The sequence below is a fragment of the Typopeltis vanoorti genome, chromosome 1, assembly GCF_054136105.1.
Source record: "Typopeltis vanoorti isolate ZY-2024b chromosome 1, IOZ_Tvanoo_1.0, whole genome shotgun sequence".
NCBI classification, from domain to species: Eukaryota; Metazoa; Arthropoda; class Arachnida; order Uropygi; family Thelyphonidae; genus Typopeltis; species Typopeltis vanoorti.
Genome location: NC_143549.1, coordinates 188,224,397 through 188,242,552, shown reverse-complemented (window position 1 = coordinate 188,242,552; position 18,156 = coordinate 188,224,397). Strand labels below are relative to the sequence as shown.

General features: G+C 35.7%; 1 protein-coding gene across 1 annotated transcript in view; it reads left to right on the top strand.

Moving 5' to 3' along the window:
* The window catches only part of LOC150110713 (uncharacterized), a 410,078-nt gene that overhangs the window by 14,163 nt on the left and 377,759 nt on the right, over positions 1-18,156 (top strand). Inside the window, exons 2-3 of the mRNA XM_090395888.1 lie at positions 531-677; positions 9,380-9,580. Of these exons, the coding sequence (XP_090252014.1) occupies positions 579-677; positions 9,380-9,580 (300 nt within the window). The 5' untranslated portion in view covers positions 531-578. The remainder of the gene's footprint in view (positions 1-530; positions 678-9,379; positions 9,581-18,156) is intronic.

Below are 18,156 nucleotides of genomic sequence, written 5' to 3'. Positions count from 1 at the left end.
CTCATGAAATTGGTTACTTCCACTTCTCTTATGCTGCCTCCACAATGCCCTTTTGTGTTAAACTTCTCAAGATTTGGGAAACTTGATTCTTATGCCTCCTGTTCAACAACTACTTTTGCTTTCATATGATAATAATAAAAAATATCATTTAGCAAATGCTTCTTACTTATAAATTTTCAAAATTCATGGAGGGTCACCTACAGCACCCATATAGAATGCACCTCATAAGACGTTAGTCTATATATAGTCTAATTTCATTTCTTTCACTTATTGTTTTTGTGAAATTTATTGTTTTATTACAAATAAAGTGAAATTTATATGTTTATTGTTTTATTACAATTCTAGGTGCTGGAAGATGTCTCTGTGACAGAGATGAAATATTGAAACGATTAAACCTGCTGTTTAATTATTTCTCTTTGTGCTGTAGTTATTCCATTAAATTATATTATGGATGATAGTTTTGCCTTCTTATGATAATAAAAAATATCATTTAGCAAATGCTTTTTACTTATAAATTTTCAAAATTCTAGGAGGGACACCTTGAAATGAAATCGTAATTGGGGCAGGTGAAGAATATAATGAAATCAAAGTCAAAAACTAATTCACTTGTACCAGTCCATGTCTCTGTACAAGAAAATACACCTCTATATGTTCATCTTATTCAACCAGTTATAAAGGTATATATATGTGTGTGTGTGTGTGTATGTGTGATTTTCTTAACCTTAAATGCCTCTGATTCCTACCTTTATTTAATAATGTTTTAATTCTCTTTAAACATTGTCTTTTGCACATTTATAAATTTTTTTCAGAAATTGACCACGTAATATGCGTGTTCCCATAAAAAAATTACGCCTTAATGTACAGAGAGAGAAGCTGAATAAGAGAAAAAAGCAAAGCTTGGATATATAGGAAATGCTCTATTCTGATGGACTACGAGGCTTGTTTAAATGTGACTAGGGAACATGGTGGCATATATGAAACAGTAGTTGAGGAAGATTGTGCAAATGATCAGAAAGTGTGTGGAATTGATATCAAGGAAAAGAGTTCGATTGATGATAAAGCAGTTGATAATGACATTGTTAAACAGAATGCAATTAACGGTAAAGTGGCGAATGGAATTGATGTCAAGCAAGCTTGTGCGACTGATGATAAAATAGCAACAGTGAATGATAGCAAAAAAAATGACACAAGATTTGAAGCATATGTGGATTAAAATGAAGAGAATTGTAGATATGTATGGAAGAGCGAAGAAGACGAAAATGGATGATGTTGGTATGAAAGTGGTAATGAAAGACTTTCAAGTAGCATTGTATGGGGATTTGATTATTAGAGGTTTGGTAAATGAGAAAATGCACAAGGCTTGTAAAGATATATAGGATTAAAAGGGAGGTGGAGTGCTATCAATGATAGTAAAAGAGTTATCTCCACAAGGTAGAGATGCGAGGAGAAAATAGTTGCAGTGATTTTGAGGCAGTAAGGTGTGAGATAGATGGTGAATAGAACGAAATACTTAGTTGCTTGCTATAGATCTGATAATGTGGAGAATAGCCACATTATCAAATTAAGCAAATTAGCGAAATAAATAGGAAAAAGGTGATCGTTATGAATGTAAACGTAAGAAGTAAAGAAAATAAGTTTCTCCAGTTTCTGAGGGACAACCACCTCAGGCAGTATATAACAGAGGACGTAGTTGAGGGGCTTGGATTTTGATCATCTCATCAGAGGATGTCATTATGAATGAGGTGTCAAATTTCCCTCCAGTTGGCGAGAGTGATCATGAAGTGATTACCTGGGTGGTTGCCAGCCGTGTGAGGATTTTTGTGAGAAAAAGGTATATGTGGAACTACAAGGCTGGTGATTATGAGAATCTCAGAAGACAGCTTGCATCTGTAGCATGGAATGAGAATTTGGATCGAAAGAAGATTACTGCTGCTTGGGTATAATACATTTAGTTTAATCCTTTATCCAAGTGTGAGCAAACAAAGTTTGCACCTGAAAATATCTTCAGGACTAGGGTAAGGCAGTACAACACCGGGCAACTCGTAGCAAAGGTGGACCAAGCTAACATCACTCCTATCTCAGTATCTCCCATAATGCAAAACACACCTCCTTGCCGATATGTATAATGTTATGCATTAAGGTAAGGGCCACTACCCAGACTAGTTTCGACCTTTACTGAGGTCTTTTCAGCGGGAGCCAGCCCAGAAGTGGAGATACCAGGCAGAAGCAATGGCGAGGTCATCTTTACCTATAGGAGTTGCCAAAAGGTGTGCCACCTTTTTATTAAATTACTATGGATATAGAGAAAGATGTTGAAAGTTTATTTTTCACTTGGTTAGACTATAATAAATTTAGTTTAATCCTTTATCCAAGTGTGAGCAAACAAAGCTTGCACCTGAAAATATCTTCAGGACTGGGGTAAGGCAGTACAACACCGGGCAACTCGTAGCAAAGGGTGGACCAAGCTAACATCACTCCTATATCAGTATCTCCCATAATGCAAAACACATCTCCTGTGTTCCACCTTTGTTACGAGTTGTCTGGTGTTGTACTGCCTTACCCCAGTCCTGAAGATATTTTCAAGTGCAAAGTTTGTTTGCTCACACTTGGATAAAGGATTAAACTAAATTTATTATTGTCTAACCAAGTGAAAAATAAACTTTCAACATCTTTCTCTAAATCCAGAGTAATTTAATAAAAAGGTGGCACACCTTTTGGCAACTCCTATAAGCAATGTTCCCTCTAGTTTTTTGCTGTGAGTGTGCGCAGAAATTTGCGTGTGTACAAAATTTGCCTTCTTTTGAAAATTATGTGTGCACCCATACGAGTCACCATACTGATCATTTAAGCAAAAAAAGTTAAAAGATTTTAGTTCACTCTTTACCTTCTGGTGTCAGTGGGAAGTCAGCGAGGTCACCCCAACTCCCCACCATGTTCCCACACACGGCAGTAGCCTCCCCAGTAAACAGTTGGAAATCACGATTCACAAGCCTTGGGCAGGACTTGATCCGGGGACTTCGCACATGCGAGGCCAACACGATACCGACTGTACTAGATAGGATTCTAAGTGTGTGTATTATTACCATCACCAAGTAAGTTGTGTGACATCAATCACAGAGCTAACATAAATATTTTATTTGTATTTAATATTGATCTGATTAGAAGTAAGAAATAAAGTAAAAAAAAAAAACACTAGTGACTGATTGCCTTTAATTAAATTTTCTAACTTTGCAAATAACTGGAACCAAATTATTTGCAAATTTGCAAATAAATGGAATATATATAATAAAATATTCCATCACTAATTCTCACTTTGTTAAACATTCATAATAAGTCCGTTACTAATTCTCATCTTGTTTAGTTCTATTTCTTTATTTTTTCTCTCTTCTGTCTTTGGCATTCACCCACTCTTTATACACACTATCTAAATTAATTGAATTTTCATATAATTGGTAACTTTTCACTCTCATTAGCATATCCAAATGACATTCTCCTAAACGGTTTCTAAGTTGGTTTTTTATTTGATTGATGCAAGGAAGGTTCCTCCAATATCCATCAACTTTGCCAAATCACAAAACTGCTCATTTTGAAGAGCAAATACAACCATTTGTGTAAAATATGATATCATTTTGCATTTAATTTTTTCTTGTACAGAAAATTTGAAGTCATTAAACTGACTAATTATTTCTGTAGCATCATCCAGAAAATCATGATATATAAGACAAAGGGCATTAACATCACTACCAAATGAGAAATCACAATGTGAAATAGAGGAGATATCAAACACTGACCATTCTTGTATCTCATTCTCAGGGAATCTGTCCTCTAAATGTTCACATAAACAATTTATAAAATTTAACAAGGGCCTAGTATCTACTGGTTCAGTCTCTTCTTGGCCCTTGTTAAATTTTATAAATTGTTTATGTGAACATTTAGACGACAGATTCCCTGAGAATGAGATACAAGAATGGTCAGTGTTTGATATCTCCTCTATTTCTACTGTCACTCCAGCAAGCGTCACCTTCTAAATACTGATTCCTGATTTTGTTAATCTTCCCTCTGGCGAAATGATGACTGTCTAGTGGTGTAAGGTTACTCCTTTTTAAGATTTTGCACAGGGAATCCATTTCTTCAAAAACATCACTTAAAACATTAACAGCTACTTTGAATGTCACGTTACTTAATTTGTTGTGACAATAATTAACCACGGGATCATTTGATTTGTCTTTTTCAAAATATGTGATCAGTCCCTCATAGTGTCTTATTATTGCCTGTAATGCAAAATGTCTGGATAGCCACCTCACTTCATTGAGTTGTCCGAAGGCAATAGCTTCATTTTCAGACGCCTCGACAATTTCTTTAAATTCATGTCTTTTCACTGTGAAACGAGAAAAGAGTGTGTACACTGTTCTCATTAATGTATCAATATCTCTGATTAGTTTAATTTCCTTCCATGTATCACAGATCCCCAGATCCTCACTGTGAGCTACACAGTGTTGCTGGACAAGATGTGGAACTTTTAATTTAAGTTTCGCAGTGACACCATTAACTTTGCCCAGCATCACTGTGGCTCCATCAAAGGTAAACATCACCATTTTCTACAGATCAAGTTTCTTTTCTCGATAAAACTGTTTAATAGCTAACACAATGGAGGAGGCATCACATGCCTGCAACTGAATTATTCCACCAAAATATGTTTTATATTCATTACAATCTTTAGGTCTAAACTTAAAATAGAGAATGAGACATTTGTTAACAGTTATATCAGTGCTTTCATCAATGGTTAGGGTGTGGAAATTTGCAGATGCAATTTGCTCAAACATGTCATTTTCAACAATGAAATCGATTGTTTCCAGAAATTCAAACACATAATTTTTGCTTTGCCAGCTGTCTGGGAGTTGAACATACTTTTCTATGTTCATTAATATGTTGAACTGAAAGTAAACAACTAATAAGACAATGTCAATAAGAACTTTAATCTGCTCTGGGTTTGATCATTTTCTCTCGGTCATCTGAACTTTAATGTAGCATACACAGTTCTCCTGTAGCTGGCAATGAACAATTTTGTTGCCTAAGTTTGTGTACACCATCTAGATGTATTTTACTTGTCAAATGGCATTTCAAAAAGTCCAAGTGACATCAAACTTCTTCCCATTAGCAAAATCCCCAGCAACCTTTGCAACACGACAATAAATACAAACATCACCAATTGTAGCATCATATGTAAATATTTCACGCAGCTGAATGTTTCTCACCTCATGAGCTTTTGGTGTAGCAGTTTTTACTCTTTCATCCAGCCATTCACTTTTAAAGCAGCTAGCAGTTCGTTTTCACTTCACATCTTTTGCTTCCTTTGAATTTGACATGGTGCATCAGTTTTTTGCAATTTTGTTATTTGAAGAATGTTTTTTATTTAAATTAAAGGGATATTAAATCCCACATTGTTTTAAAACCGAATAAGAAACTCAAAGATTGGAATCAGAAAGTTTCATGCTGAATATAGTAAACTATAAAGTATCGGCGATCACTAGCATGAGCTAATGCAAGTGACTCTAGTACATAGTACAATACCGGACAACTCATAGCAAAGGTGGTAAAGTTCTGATCGCTATTCTTAGGTATTTTCCATAATGTAAAAACACATTTCCTAGGAAATGTGTGCTGTTATTACATTATGGTGGGAGGTCACTACCCAGACCGGTTTCAGCCTTTTTTGAGGCTTCATCAGTGAGTAGCTAGACCAAATTAATACCAAAGTGTATAGCGAAAAGAACTTATACTCTGCTATACGAGTTTCCAAACAGGTGCAACAATTAAGTTACTTAAATATAAAGAGCTAATAAGCTTAATTTCGGCGATGTAAACATTATTTAAATTAAGGGGATATTAAATCCCACATTGTTTTCAAACCGAATAAGAAACTCAAAGATTGAAATCAGAGAGTTTCATGCCGAATATAGTAAACTATAAAGTATCGGCGATCACTAGCGTGAGCTAATGCAAGTGACCCTAGTACATAGTACAATACCGGACAACTCGTAGCAAAGGTGGTAAAGTTCTGATCGCTAAACTCGTATAGCAGCGTATAAGTTCTTTTCGCTATACACTTTGGTATTAATTTGGTCTAGCTACTCACTGATGAAGCCTCAAAAAAGGCTGAAACCGGTCTGTGTAGTGACCTCCCACCATAATGTAATAACAGCATACATTTCCTAGGAAATGTGTTTTTACATTATGGAAAATACCTAAGAATAGCGATCAGAACTTTACCACCTTTGCTACGAGTTGTCCGATATTGTACTACGTACTAGGGTCACTTGCATTAGCTCACGCTAGTGATCGCTGATACTTTATAGTTTACTATATTTGGCATGAAACTCTCTGATTCCAATCTTTGAGTTTCTTATTCGGTTTTAAAACAATGTGGGATTTAATATCCCCTTAATTTAAATAATGTTTACATTGCCGAAATGAAGCTTATTAGCTCTTTATATTTAAGTAAAATGTTTTTTATTGTTTTTATAAATTTACAAATGTACACTATTCACTGAATAACTTGGCAAGGCAAGCTGAACCAACACTAAACATTGCCGAGGGCAACACAAGAGCTAAAAGATATGCCTAGAGGCTAGATTTAATTAACTTGGGTGTATCTCAATGCGTGCACATGAATATTATTATTTAGTCTACTATTTTAAAATTCCCTTTAAAAATTAGAGAATTTTGAAATGCTACAATATTTTTAATTGTACTCTAATTTAAGTTTTTAAAAGTATTTAATTATTTTTATTAAAATTATGAAACCATTGTTTTAATTCGTCGTGATCTTAAACTAATTTGGTCAGCCAATCACGTTTGGGAATTTTCCACGAGTCAGGCCTGAGATGTAAACAAACCGCACGCCATTCTATATGCTACTTAAAAATTACACATTTAAGCCACACCCCTTTCACTTTGGCATCAAATCGCTAGCCCCAAATAGGGTTACTGTTAATAATTTATTATTTTTGTGCGACTTCGAGAATGTAATAAAAAATGCAAGGTTATAGGCTTGAGTGTTGCTGAGTTACCGTATTTTTTAAAGAATTTATAGGTTAATGTTTAGGTGGAACCTCTTTAATTAATAAATTTTAATTTCATCTTGAAAATCTAGTGTGCGCATATTTTTTGCTTTGTGTTATAAAACGTGTGCACATGCGCACAGCTTAGAGGGAACATTGCCTATAGGCAAAGATGACCTCGTCACTGCTTCTGCCTGGTATCTCCACTTTGGGCCTGGCTCCAACTGAAGAGACCACAGTAAAGGTCGAAACTAGTCTGGGCAGTGGCCCTTCCCTTAATGCATAACATTATACATATCCGCAAGGAGATGTGTTTTGCATTATGGGAGATACTGAGATAGGAGTGATGGCAGCTTGGTCCACCTTTGCTATTTTCAGGAGCAAACTTTGTTTGCTCACACTTGGATAAAGGATTAAACTAAATTTATTATAGTCTAATCAAGTGAAAAATAAACTTTCAACTGCTTGGGTAATAAACAAGTAAACAAGACCTATTTAGTAGAAGCAATTCTAAATGTATTCTAAGACTGAGAAAGTTAAATAAGGTAGGGGTGAAATGGATTTGAGCATGTGGTACAGAGAAAGAAGGTATTAGGGAAGCAACATAAGATCAGTGGTAATAATTAATTTCATGAGGAGTACAAAGAACAGCCAAGAAGGGTGACCTCGGTTGAAAAGGGTAACAAAAGTGTAGTATGAGCAGCAGTTAGCTAATGAAGCCAAAAAAAAAAAAAAAAAAAAAAAAATTCCTAGGTAGTTCTTTCAATATGTAGCTAGCAAAAAAAAAGAATGATTATGTTAGGATGACACTGATTGGAGAAAATAGTATAACAGCAACAACTGCTGAGGAGAATATAGTTCAGATATTTAATGAGCAGTTCATAAATGTTTTTCATTCTTGTTTATGTGACATCATAGAGAGTTTGAGAGCAATGTGTGAGGAGGAGGAGAGACAGTGAGTGAGCAAGAGGTATGTGGAAATTGAGTACACTTAATATTAATAAGGCTGTGGGACTTGATGGTATATCACCACATATTTTGAAGGAATGTGCCAGTGAGTTGACATCTGCCTTGACATATTTCTTTAATTCTTACATTGGGTCAAGTTCCAAGGGAGTGGCAGGAAGGCAAGATTGTACTGCTTCATAAGGTATGTGACAGAACTCAAGCATCAAATTATAAGTCATTCTGTGTGTGTCAGGTGTTGCAGTTAAAGTGTTGGAGAGGCTGGTGAGAACCAGGGTCTAGAATTGAGTTGACAGCAGTGGTATTATCTTTGATAAACAGGGAGGTCATGTTTATTACAAAAATGTGACAGCTGCACTGGACAAGTGCGATGGATACACAGTAGTATACTTAGAAAACACTTTTCAACAAAATAATGCTGCAGGTCGCAAAGCCATGCTTCCCAACATGTGGTTTGAAGAGAATACCATTAGAACATTGCAGTGGCCAGTACTTAGCCTGAGAGAAGATCAGTGAGATAAACTGGATGCAGAATTAGCATAGCCTTCTTCTTCATTAGTGAAATTTACTAATGCTTTAAAGGAGTGGAGCACAGTACTATCAAGTGTATATATAAACTTCATGATTATTTGAAACTCAAAAAAAAAAAAAAATAATAATGAAACAGTTGAAATTAAGATACTCTTTTAGTGTTTTATGTAAACTTACAATATTGGTACTGTGAGTGTGCTAAGAATAAGATAATCCCAAAATTCTGCTTTAGAGAGACTAAACTTGGAAATTTTTAATCAACTTCATACCTCTATTAAGCAGAGTTGGAAGGGGAGGGGATCTTGCATCTAGTGATGAAAATCTATCATCTGAAGTCATTCACAACCATTTCTGGCAATACCAGTATTTGAATCCACAGCATATTGGCTTGAGAGCATATAGGTTATCCACTCGGCCAACCAGGCTTGGATAATCTTTAAATTAATAAGCCAGAAATTAATTGTTCATGAAATATTTAATTTTAATGTATAATATCTGATCCTAGTAACCATAGTGTTATCGACCAGCAAGAGCTGGTCGATAACACTATGGTTACTAGGATCAGAGATGAGAAGAGAAATGTACATGCAAAAGTAGATTTTGAACTGCAGTAACAGTTTTGTAATGCCTCAAGTTGCACATAAAAAAATGTAACCGGTTAACTGAATTTATCTTAAAATGATTTTCATATTTGGTATGTGCAGTTGTCAGAAAGTCTTAATATGACAGAATTTATTTTTACATTAGATATGTATATTGCATTTGTTTTCTATAATCATTGTTAGTTTCTTCTTCTACCTGACTTTCATCATACTTTATAGGATTTTCAGCAGTCGTTAGATGCAAAAAGACTACATTCTGTTTCTTTGAAATCGACAAATAATCCAGAAAGTCTTCCATTTTGTGCATCACCTAAAAAAGAACCGTGGATTCCTCCACCTGCTAAAACAACGAGAAAAGAAAAGAGTGTACCAGGAATTATACCAAAAAAAGAAAGAGAGCCAGGTGCTCTAGGGACACAGGTAAATTATTTCATTTAAAATTTCTTAAAAATTTTCTTATTTAAACCTTCATTCTTATTTAAATGCTTTCATTCTTATTTAAATTAAGTTTTGATAGCCAAGTGGATAGAGTATCCACTCTTCAGCCGGCATGCTGTGGGTTTGAACCTCACTACAGATATGTATATTTTTGAATATCCTTAGGTGGTAAATGAATTTTGAATTTCATCATGTAATGTGAGAAATACACAGGGGAAAGTGGTTTGAAAACATCCTGTTTGGTCTCAAAAGTAGTGTATCGCTATCTAACCCTTAGCCTACTTTGCTATATTAATGTGCTATGTGTTTGTTGTCTTTTGTAAGTGGGATTCACATAAAATTAAAAATAGTTAATCTGAAATATGTCAGATTAACTATTTTTAATTTATAGTCTTTATGTATGTGTACATCCCCATTTGTCTCAGGAGAAAATTAATTGATCTCATATACTAGTGGACTCCTCCTTTTTTCCCCACTTGCACAACAGGCAAACCAGTCAGAGAACACATGCATATTATTCAAACATAACGCAGTCATGTTAACAAATGTAGCAGCCCACTTATCCTATCATCATTAAAATTCAGATTATAAGAAAGCAAGTTAATTAACTGTAACAGTTCATTGGACTGTTACAGCTTAGTGCAGTTGACTTCATATATCAAACTCATCATCATCTGATATATATATATATACTCTTAAGTGGTGTACAGGATATGATAGTACTATATGAAAAATTTGCACAATTACTAACTTCCTATCTACAATTTTCCTCCAAACCACTCTGTTACCTGTAAAGAATCCAATATTATCAGGTCTTATATTTCTGTCTTTTAAGGCACTTTTTACTGTATCAATCCACCTATATCTTGGTCTTCCTTTGGGCTTTTTCCTGCCAACCTGGCAGAAAACACTTGTTTTGCTAATCTTTCCTCTCCCATTCTGCTTAAGTGACCATACACCTAAGAATAGCTCTGCTAATGCATTCCTGAATGCTGACAATGTCAAGTTCTTTCCTAATATCCTTGTTTTTAACATGTTCGCTGCCATGTTACTTCAGCATAGTCTGTTCCCGTACGGCGAGCAATTTCATTGTCAACGGTAATCTCGTTGCCGGCGGTAAGCATCATACGAGTATACTCATAGTTGGCTTGTGCAGAGCATGTACCATATATGACTATACACAGTTTTGCTGCTAGCTACACAAGCCAAGCATTTTCACTTCTTCAAGGTCAGTACGGTAATCTCGTTGCCGGCGGTAAGTGTCATGCGAGTATATATACTCGTAGCTGGCTTGTGTAGCTCATATATGAACTACGAGTATACTCGTAGTTGGTAGTGAACGTGTTAATATGATATTGCCATTGATGCCATATGTTCATGTCCCTAATCTTTCTCAGGACTCTCATATCTGCAGCCTCTAGTCTTTGGTCAAGTGTTTTATTTCTAACCCAGCTCTCAGATCCATAAGTTAAAATTGGTTCGAACACTGTCTTATATACAGCTAATTTAGTGTTTTGGCTAATTTCTCTCTTATTCCATAAAAATTTATTCAGTTGACTTCCTACCATACCAGCTTTGTTGATTCTGTTGTCTATTTCCATATTCAATTTACCATCTTTGCTAAAAATCATGCCTAAATAGCTGAAATGTTTTACTTGTTCTATAGGGTCTCCATTCACAACGCATTTGATATTTCAATCTTTCTGCCTATTTCTGCCTATTATATAACTGATGATGTTATACTTCTAAATAAATCCGCTTGTAGCGGATTTATTTAGAAATATAACATCATCAGCATAAAGCAAACAGCTGAGATTCCTCCAATTTTGATATCAGATTTAATACCACTTTCCTTCATAATGTGATCCATATAGATAATGAATAATGGAGGGGATAATGTACATCCTTGTCTCACACCAGATTTAACATTAAACCATCTTCCTGTACTTCCTTCAATTCTAACTGCTGTCATACAACTCAAATAAATACTAAGTATTGCTTGATATAATGTCCCACTGACACCATATAACTGTAGCGTTTTGAATAGCTTCTCTCTTGGCACCTTGTCATATGCCTTTTCCAGATCTACAAAACTTAAATACAGATCTTTGTTATATTCCCATGATTTCTCAACTATCTGTCTTAAAGTGAAAATCTGATCCTGATAGCCTCTATTTGGCCTGAATCCAGCTTGTTCTTCACCAAGTTTCTCTTCCACAATCCTTCTCAACCATTTCTCAAGTATACTTGCATATATCTTACTAGGAAAACTCAGTAATGAAATACCTCTGTAATTCTCACATTCACTTTTATTTCCCTTTTTATATATGGGTACTATGAGAGCTCTACTCCAATCATCTGGAATTCATCCCTCTGTCCAAGCCTTCTGAAAAATGCAGTGCAGCCACTGTAAGACTTTTATACCTCCATGCATTGGCATTTCTGGTTTAATACCATCAACTCCTGCTGCTTTTTCAGGCTGTTGATGGCTTTTTCTACTTCAAGTATGGATATGTATTCCTGACTGCATGCCTGTTCAGTATTTTTTACCACTGTGCTGTCATCACTTGTTTCATTTAGCAATATTTTGAAGTAATTACTTTATACTTCAAGGATATCTTTTTCTCCTGTTTTCACGTCACCTTTATCATCTCTAACTCCTTTTACAGCACTCTTTCCTCCATTCCTAAGCTTCTTCAACAACCTCCATAATATTTTGCGACCTTCTTGATATTTATTTTCTATGTTCTTACCAAAGTCTTCCCATGGCTTTTGTTAAGCCAGTTTTACACAGTGTTTTGCTTTCTTACATTTGTTTCCATATTTGCTAAGAGCACAAGCCAACTAATTTGTTAGGAGCTTTTGATATGCTTTCTTCTTTTTCCTTCACTGCCTCTTTAACTTCCTGTGTCCACCATGGAGTTTTGATTTTTCTATCCTTGCAGACAAGCTCACCAGATGCTTCTCTGGCTGAATCAATCAGTGATTTCTTCAGGGCTTGCCACTGAATCTGCTATGTCGGTTCCTGTTCTCAAACTCCTTCATTTTTTCTTGAATAATATTTGTGTATTTTAGTCTACAGTTCGCATCTAAAAGTTACCCAACTTTTATTCGCTTTAAAACTTTCTTACATGTTCTTCTTTTCAATATGAAAAGAAGTGATCACTTCCAATTTCAAATCCTCTGTACACTCTGGTGTCCTGCACCAGTGAGAAAACATCACTCTCAACAATAACATAGTCAATGAGACTTTTCTTATTCCTTGCTTCTTCTCTCCATGTGAATTTGTGCAAATTTTTATGTTGGAACATGGTGTGAGTAATAACCAGTCTATGTCCTGAGCAGAAATCCAACAGGTATTTACCATTATTATTAGCTTTACTCTTTTCTCCAAATTTTCCCAAAATATTTTTGTATGTCTGACTATCATTTCCTACTCTGCTATTTAGATCCCCAACAAGGACCAACTTTTCCTTTTTCATTGTGTCAGTTGCTTTCACTAAAGCATCAAAAAATTCTTCGACTTCTAGCTTAGTAGATCCTTCTGTGAGAACATAGGCACAAATAAGTCTCGTTGTCCAGTTCCCGATTCTGATATTTGTCCACATCACTCTTCTTAAGACTGCCTGCCATTCAAGAAGATTAGCCTCATATTTAGTGTTGAATATTATGGCTATTCCTTCTTTTCCTTGATTGTCATTGCCTGAATATAATATTTTGTATTTATTGCTCAGAATGATCTCACCAATTTTTGTCCTTTTTGTTTCAGTGACCCCTATTATGTCGATCTGGTACTTATCCAATTCCTTAGCTAGCTCCATTTCTTTGCCATTCAGGCAATCTTCTTATGTTGATAGTACCAATCTTGAATACTGGTGATGTTGAGTTCGGGTGGGTTTTAGGATTTGTTCCAGTAGTTGACTTTTTGCTGTTTGCCCTAGTTCCCTGGCAAAAACAATGTGGGGGGGCCTTGTTTAACCAGGCGATGCCCCAGCTTGTATGTAATTTTGTCATGTTGTACCATCATTTGAAATTTTTGTTCAAGCCAATAAGAATACAATTTGGTCAGCTAAATCCCAAATTGCTAGCCCATCCTTGTCCGTTCAGTATCCAGATAGATCCATAACAGGGTGCACCACAAGAAGGTGAGGATTGGACATTAAGTCAGAAGAACTGGTCGGTTCTCCACATTCCTTTGAAGGCTATGTGGAGGTCTCCCCTCAATTATATAGTTTTGACCCTTAATCACCCCTGCTTACTATAATAAGCTACTCAAAAGACCTAACCAAAGTCCCTTAGGTGCAGTGCTTATATATCGGATAGATTAAAAGAAATTCACTATAGCAAACTCTCCAAATCTGAACCTCATATCTGAACCAAATCTGATTCAAGCAGAACTAACAAACCTAAAAATAAATAAAGAGAAAGCAGAGGATATGATCACAAGGATAGAATGTAAGTGATACCTTATATTCTTTTTATTTATTTTTAGGTTTGCTAGTTCTGCTTCTGCTTGAATCAGATTTGCTAGCATTGTGTTTCTGAAAATTATATCATCGTCATCATCATTTCCTAATATGTACCCACAAGGGGTGTTTATTGAATTACATTGAATCAATAAAATTCACTTTTAATCATAAAAATTATTCAATCAAATTTTCTGAAATCCCGAAGGTGCAAAGCATGCATGGACTCTATGTGCTCTATGAAAGCAACATCTTGATTGTGTCAGTAAAAACATTAAAACATAGGATGTTTTCTTTCATGTCTATTTTGCTTTGGTGCTCTAGCATAAGATGAAATTGAAAGTTTGAAGATTTCTTCATTTTCTCTTTGAAAACCAAAGCAAATCTGAGTAATACATAAATGAAATTTAATTCATAATTATGCATGAAAAGGTCAAAATTTTGCTTGAAAAAATATACTGAATACATATTCTGATTAATGTTTATTTTATGGTGTTACATATTGTGGGTTCAGTCCTGAACAGTGGGCGGAGGACAGGAGACAGATCTGGAGCTGGAAGGAAATGTCATGAGGAAGGTGAGAGACTTTAGATACTTAGGTTCAACAGTGGAAGAAGATGAAGGAGCTGAGAAGGAAGGAAGTGGGATGCAGGATACAAGCGGGTTGGAGGAACTGGAGGGAGATGGCTGGAGTGCTATGCGATAAGAGGGTGCTGATCAATCTGAAAGGCAAAATCTATAGGACAGTAGTGAGGCCAGCTATGACATATGCTATAGAAACTATGGCCCTGAGGAAAAATAACATCAGCAGGATGGAAGTAGCAGAGATGAGAATGTTTAGGTGGATGTGCGGTGTGACCAGAAAGGATCGTCTGAGAAATGACTATGTCAGAGGAACAGTGAAAGTTACGAAACTTAGGAGCGAAAATACAGGAGTTAAGGCTGAGTTGGTTTGGTCATGTGATGAGGTGGGAGGATGAATACGTGGGAAGAAGGGTCATGCAGATGGATGTGCAAGGAAAGCAGAAGCGTGGGTGGCCAAAGAAGAGATGGAGGGAGCTGGTAGAAGAGGACTTGAGGATGAAGAACTTGGATGTGGCGACAGCTCAACACAGGAAGGTGTGGAGGAGACTCATTATAAACAGTGACCCCACTTAAGTGGGAGAAGCTGCAGAAGAAGAAGAAGTGCTTACTCCTGAAATACTTGTTCATTTCAAATGGTGTGTGTGTGTGTGTGAGAGAGAGAGGAGTGGATTCAGGTGCCTCAGAAAATCATGGTGTCAGGCAGATTTATTGAGGTTTTCTTTAATGCATTCGAAATAAAATATCACAGTGATGTGGAGATCATGATGAGCAGATATCCATTATGTATATGTGCGAAATATTCAAGAATAGCATCATTATTCATTGCTCAGTTACTCTTGAATGATATGAGAGCTTATGATTTTAAGAGTAACTAAATTGACACTAGCAATAATTAATAATGTTTGAGACCCATAGTTAGTGTAGAACATAACTTATTTCTCTATTACTTTAAAAAAGGCTAGTATTTACTACTACTAGCTTTTTTTTTAAAGTAATAGAGAAATAAGCCTTTTGTCCCTCTTATAAACCAGTAATGGCAGGCTTTTTATGACATTACTCTTCACAAAGGATTAAAAACCTGAAGTACATTTAGCACCATGTATGAGCTGAGTTAAAGAAGGCATGGTCTTCTTTTTATTTTCTTTTTTTATCATGTAATTCTATAATAATAATAATAATAGTAGTGATATTATACCAAGTAATATAAATCACCAGAAGATTTTCATAAACATCCTTGCTACATTACTATTCAAATCTGTGGTCTGGTAGTAACAAAGTAATACTATCCACTTTGCCAGTCACCTGGGCTGATATTGTAATTAGAAAGATATTACATATTATCTAATTTTCAGAATTCTCTGATGACAGAGTATAGAAAGATGACACAGTATCAGTTCTGGTAAACAAATTTTAAGAAAATCTAAGGAATTGAGAAAGTTTTTCAAGGATACCTCAGAGTGTGACTCCTAGCATGCCTGCACTGCACAAGCAGCAAGAGAAATATATAGCCTTAAAAAACAAACTCCACTAAATATTATGATTGCTATTCACTTCATGAATGAAAAATATCATAGTCGTTTTATACTTCCTGGCATTCTAACTTTGTTTAGTGCAACAAAATTGCCAATGTTGTATTCACTTTCCATCATTTAAGTTATTTAATTCACATTCAATTAGAGTTCTTGAATTTTCAATATTCATTAATTTTATGACATTCTGTTATTAATCTTTGATTTTCTTGCTCTTGATTATTTTGCATACTGTTTTTATGATCTATACTAAATTATTTTAAGTACTCGTTCACACTCAACTATAAATATGAAATCCACACTTATGCCATCTCTTTCTTTCCCAAAATTATAATATTAATCCATAGTGTGAATCAGTTTGAAGAGTTATTTAGTTATTTGCTGCTGAAGCTATGCTGGGGAGGACATAGTACACGAAACTGATGGTTGGTTGATTGGTAGAGCCTCTGCTACTGATGGTTCATGCAAAAATTATGCAAGTTTGAGTGCGGTTAGTAGTTGGAAGGGGATCAATCATTCGATGCTGTTGGCACACTCTCCCTCGTGAGTCTTTGGACTCCTTGGAGGTGTCACATAATAATAATAATAATAGATCCTGCAAGACAGTTTAAAGTGACTGTCATTGTTGGAAAGGAAATCTCTGATACAGCAGGAATATAAATATTCCCGCTGTATCAGAGATTTTCCCAAATTAAATCTTAGCTTTGTTCTGAAAAATAAAATAACTTGATTATAATTAATGGGAAACCTTCATATGTATATATATATATATATATTGGGTTGGCAAATAAGTTCGTTCGATTATGCGTTAGTACAAGTTTACGCCACTTTGCCCGTCGCTATTGTTGCGCTATTGCGCAGTTGAAAGGCGACATTTCACATAACCTTTCAGTGAATTTTTGTTCGGCCTACTTCAGTTGCATGTGTGTAACATATTTTTAGAAATTGAAGGAAATAACGTACATTACCGGCATAATTTGCTTTTTTATTTCAAAAAAAGGCAAGCGAGCTGCGGAGTCCCATAAAAAAAAAATTCAACGTATATGGGGATGTTGCCTTAACAGAACGTGTATGCCAAAAGTGGTTTGCCAAATTGCGTTCTGGAGATTTCGATGTCAGTGATGTGCCTCGTGCTGGTCGCCTGACCGAGGTTGATTCGAGCGTTGTGAAGGATATCGTCGACAAAAATCCATCACAAACAGTGCAGGAGATTGCTGCAGTACTGAACATATTCCATACAAGCATTGAAAACCATTTGCACAAGCTGGGATATGTTTCAAAATTCAATGTTTGGGTGCCGCATGAGGCCAATATGACTGCTCGCATATCCATCTGTGATTCATTGTGACATCGCCAAGAAAACGACCCATTTTTTGAAGGGGATGATTATGGGAGATGAAAAATGGGTCATGTACGATAATGTGGTACGTAAAAGATCATGGGGGCACAAGAATGAACTGCCACAAACAACCTGGAAAGCGGGATTGCACCAAAGAAGATCATGCTCTCTGTGTGGTGGGTTTATAAAGGTGTTGTCCACTATGAGGTGTTACCGTCAGGTAGAATGATTGATTCAACTGTCTGTTGCTAACAGTTAACACGACTGGTCTGTGCAATTAGCACAAAATGTTCCTGAATTGGCAAATCGGAAAAGAGTTGTCTTTCACCACGACAACACCAGACCCCACACAATTTTGTAGATAAATTGTTACGTCTTGGCTGGGATATTTTGCCACATCCTCCCTATTCACCGGACCTGGCACCTTCTGATTACCACTTATTCCAATTGTTGCAGAATTCTGTGAACTGGAAAACCTTCGCTAATGAGGAAGCTGTCAAAAGACACCTGGATCAGTTTTTCACCAGTAAACCTCAGGAGTTTTATGAACACAGCTTAATGAAGTTGGTGGATAGATGGCAAGAGGTCATTAAGAAAGAGGGTCATTATATAAATGGCTAATATGTATTATATATATTA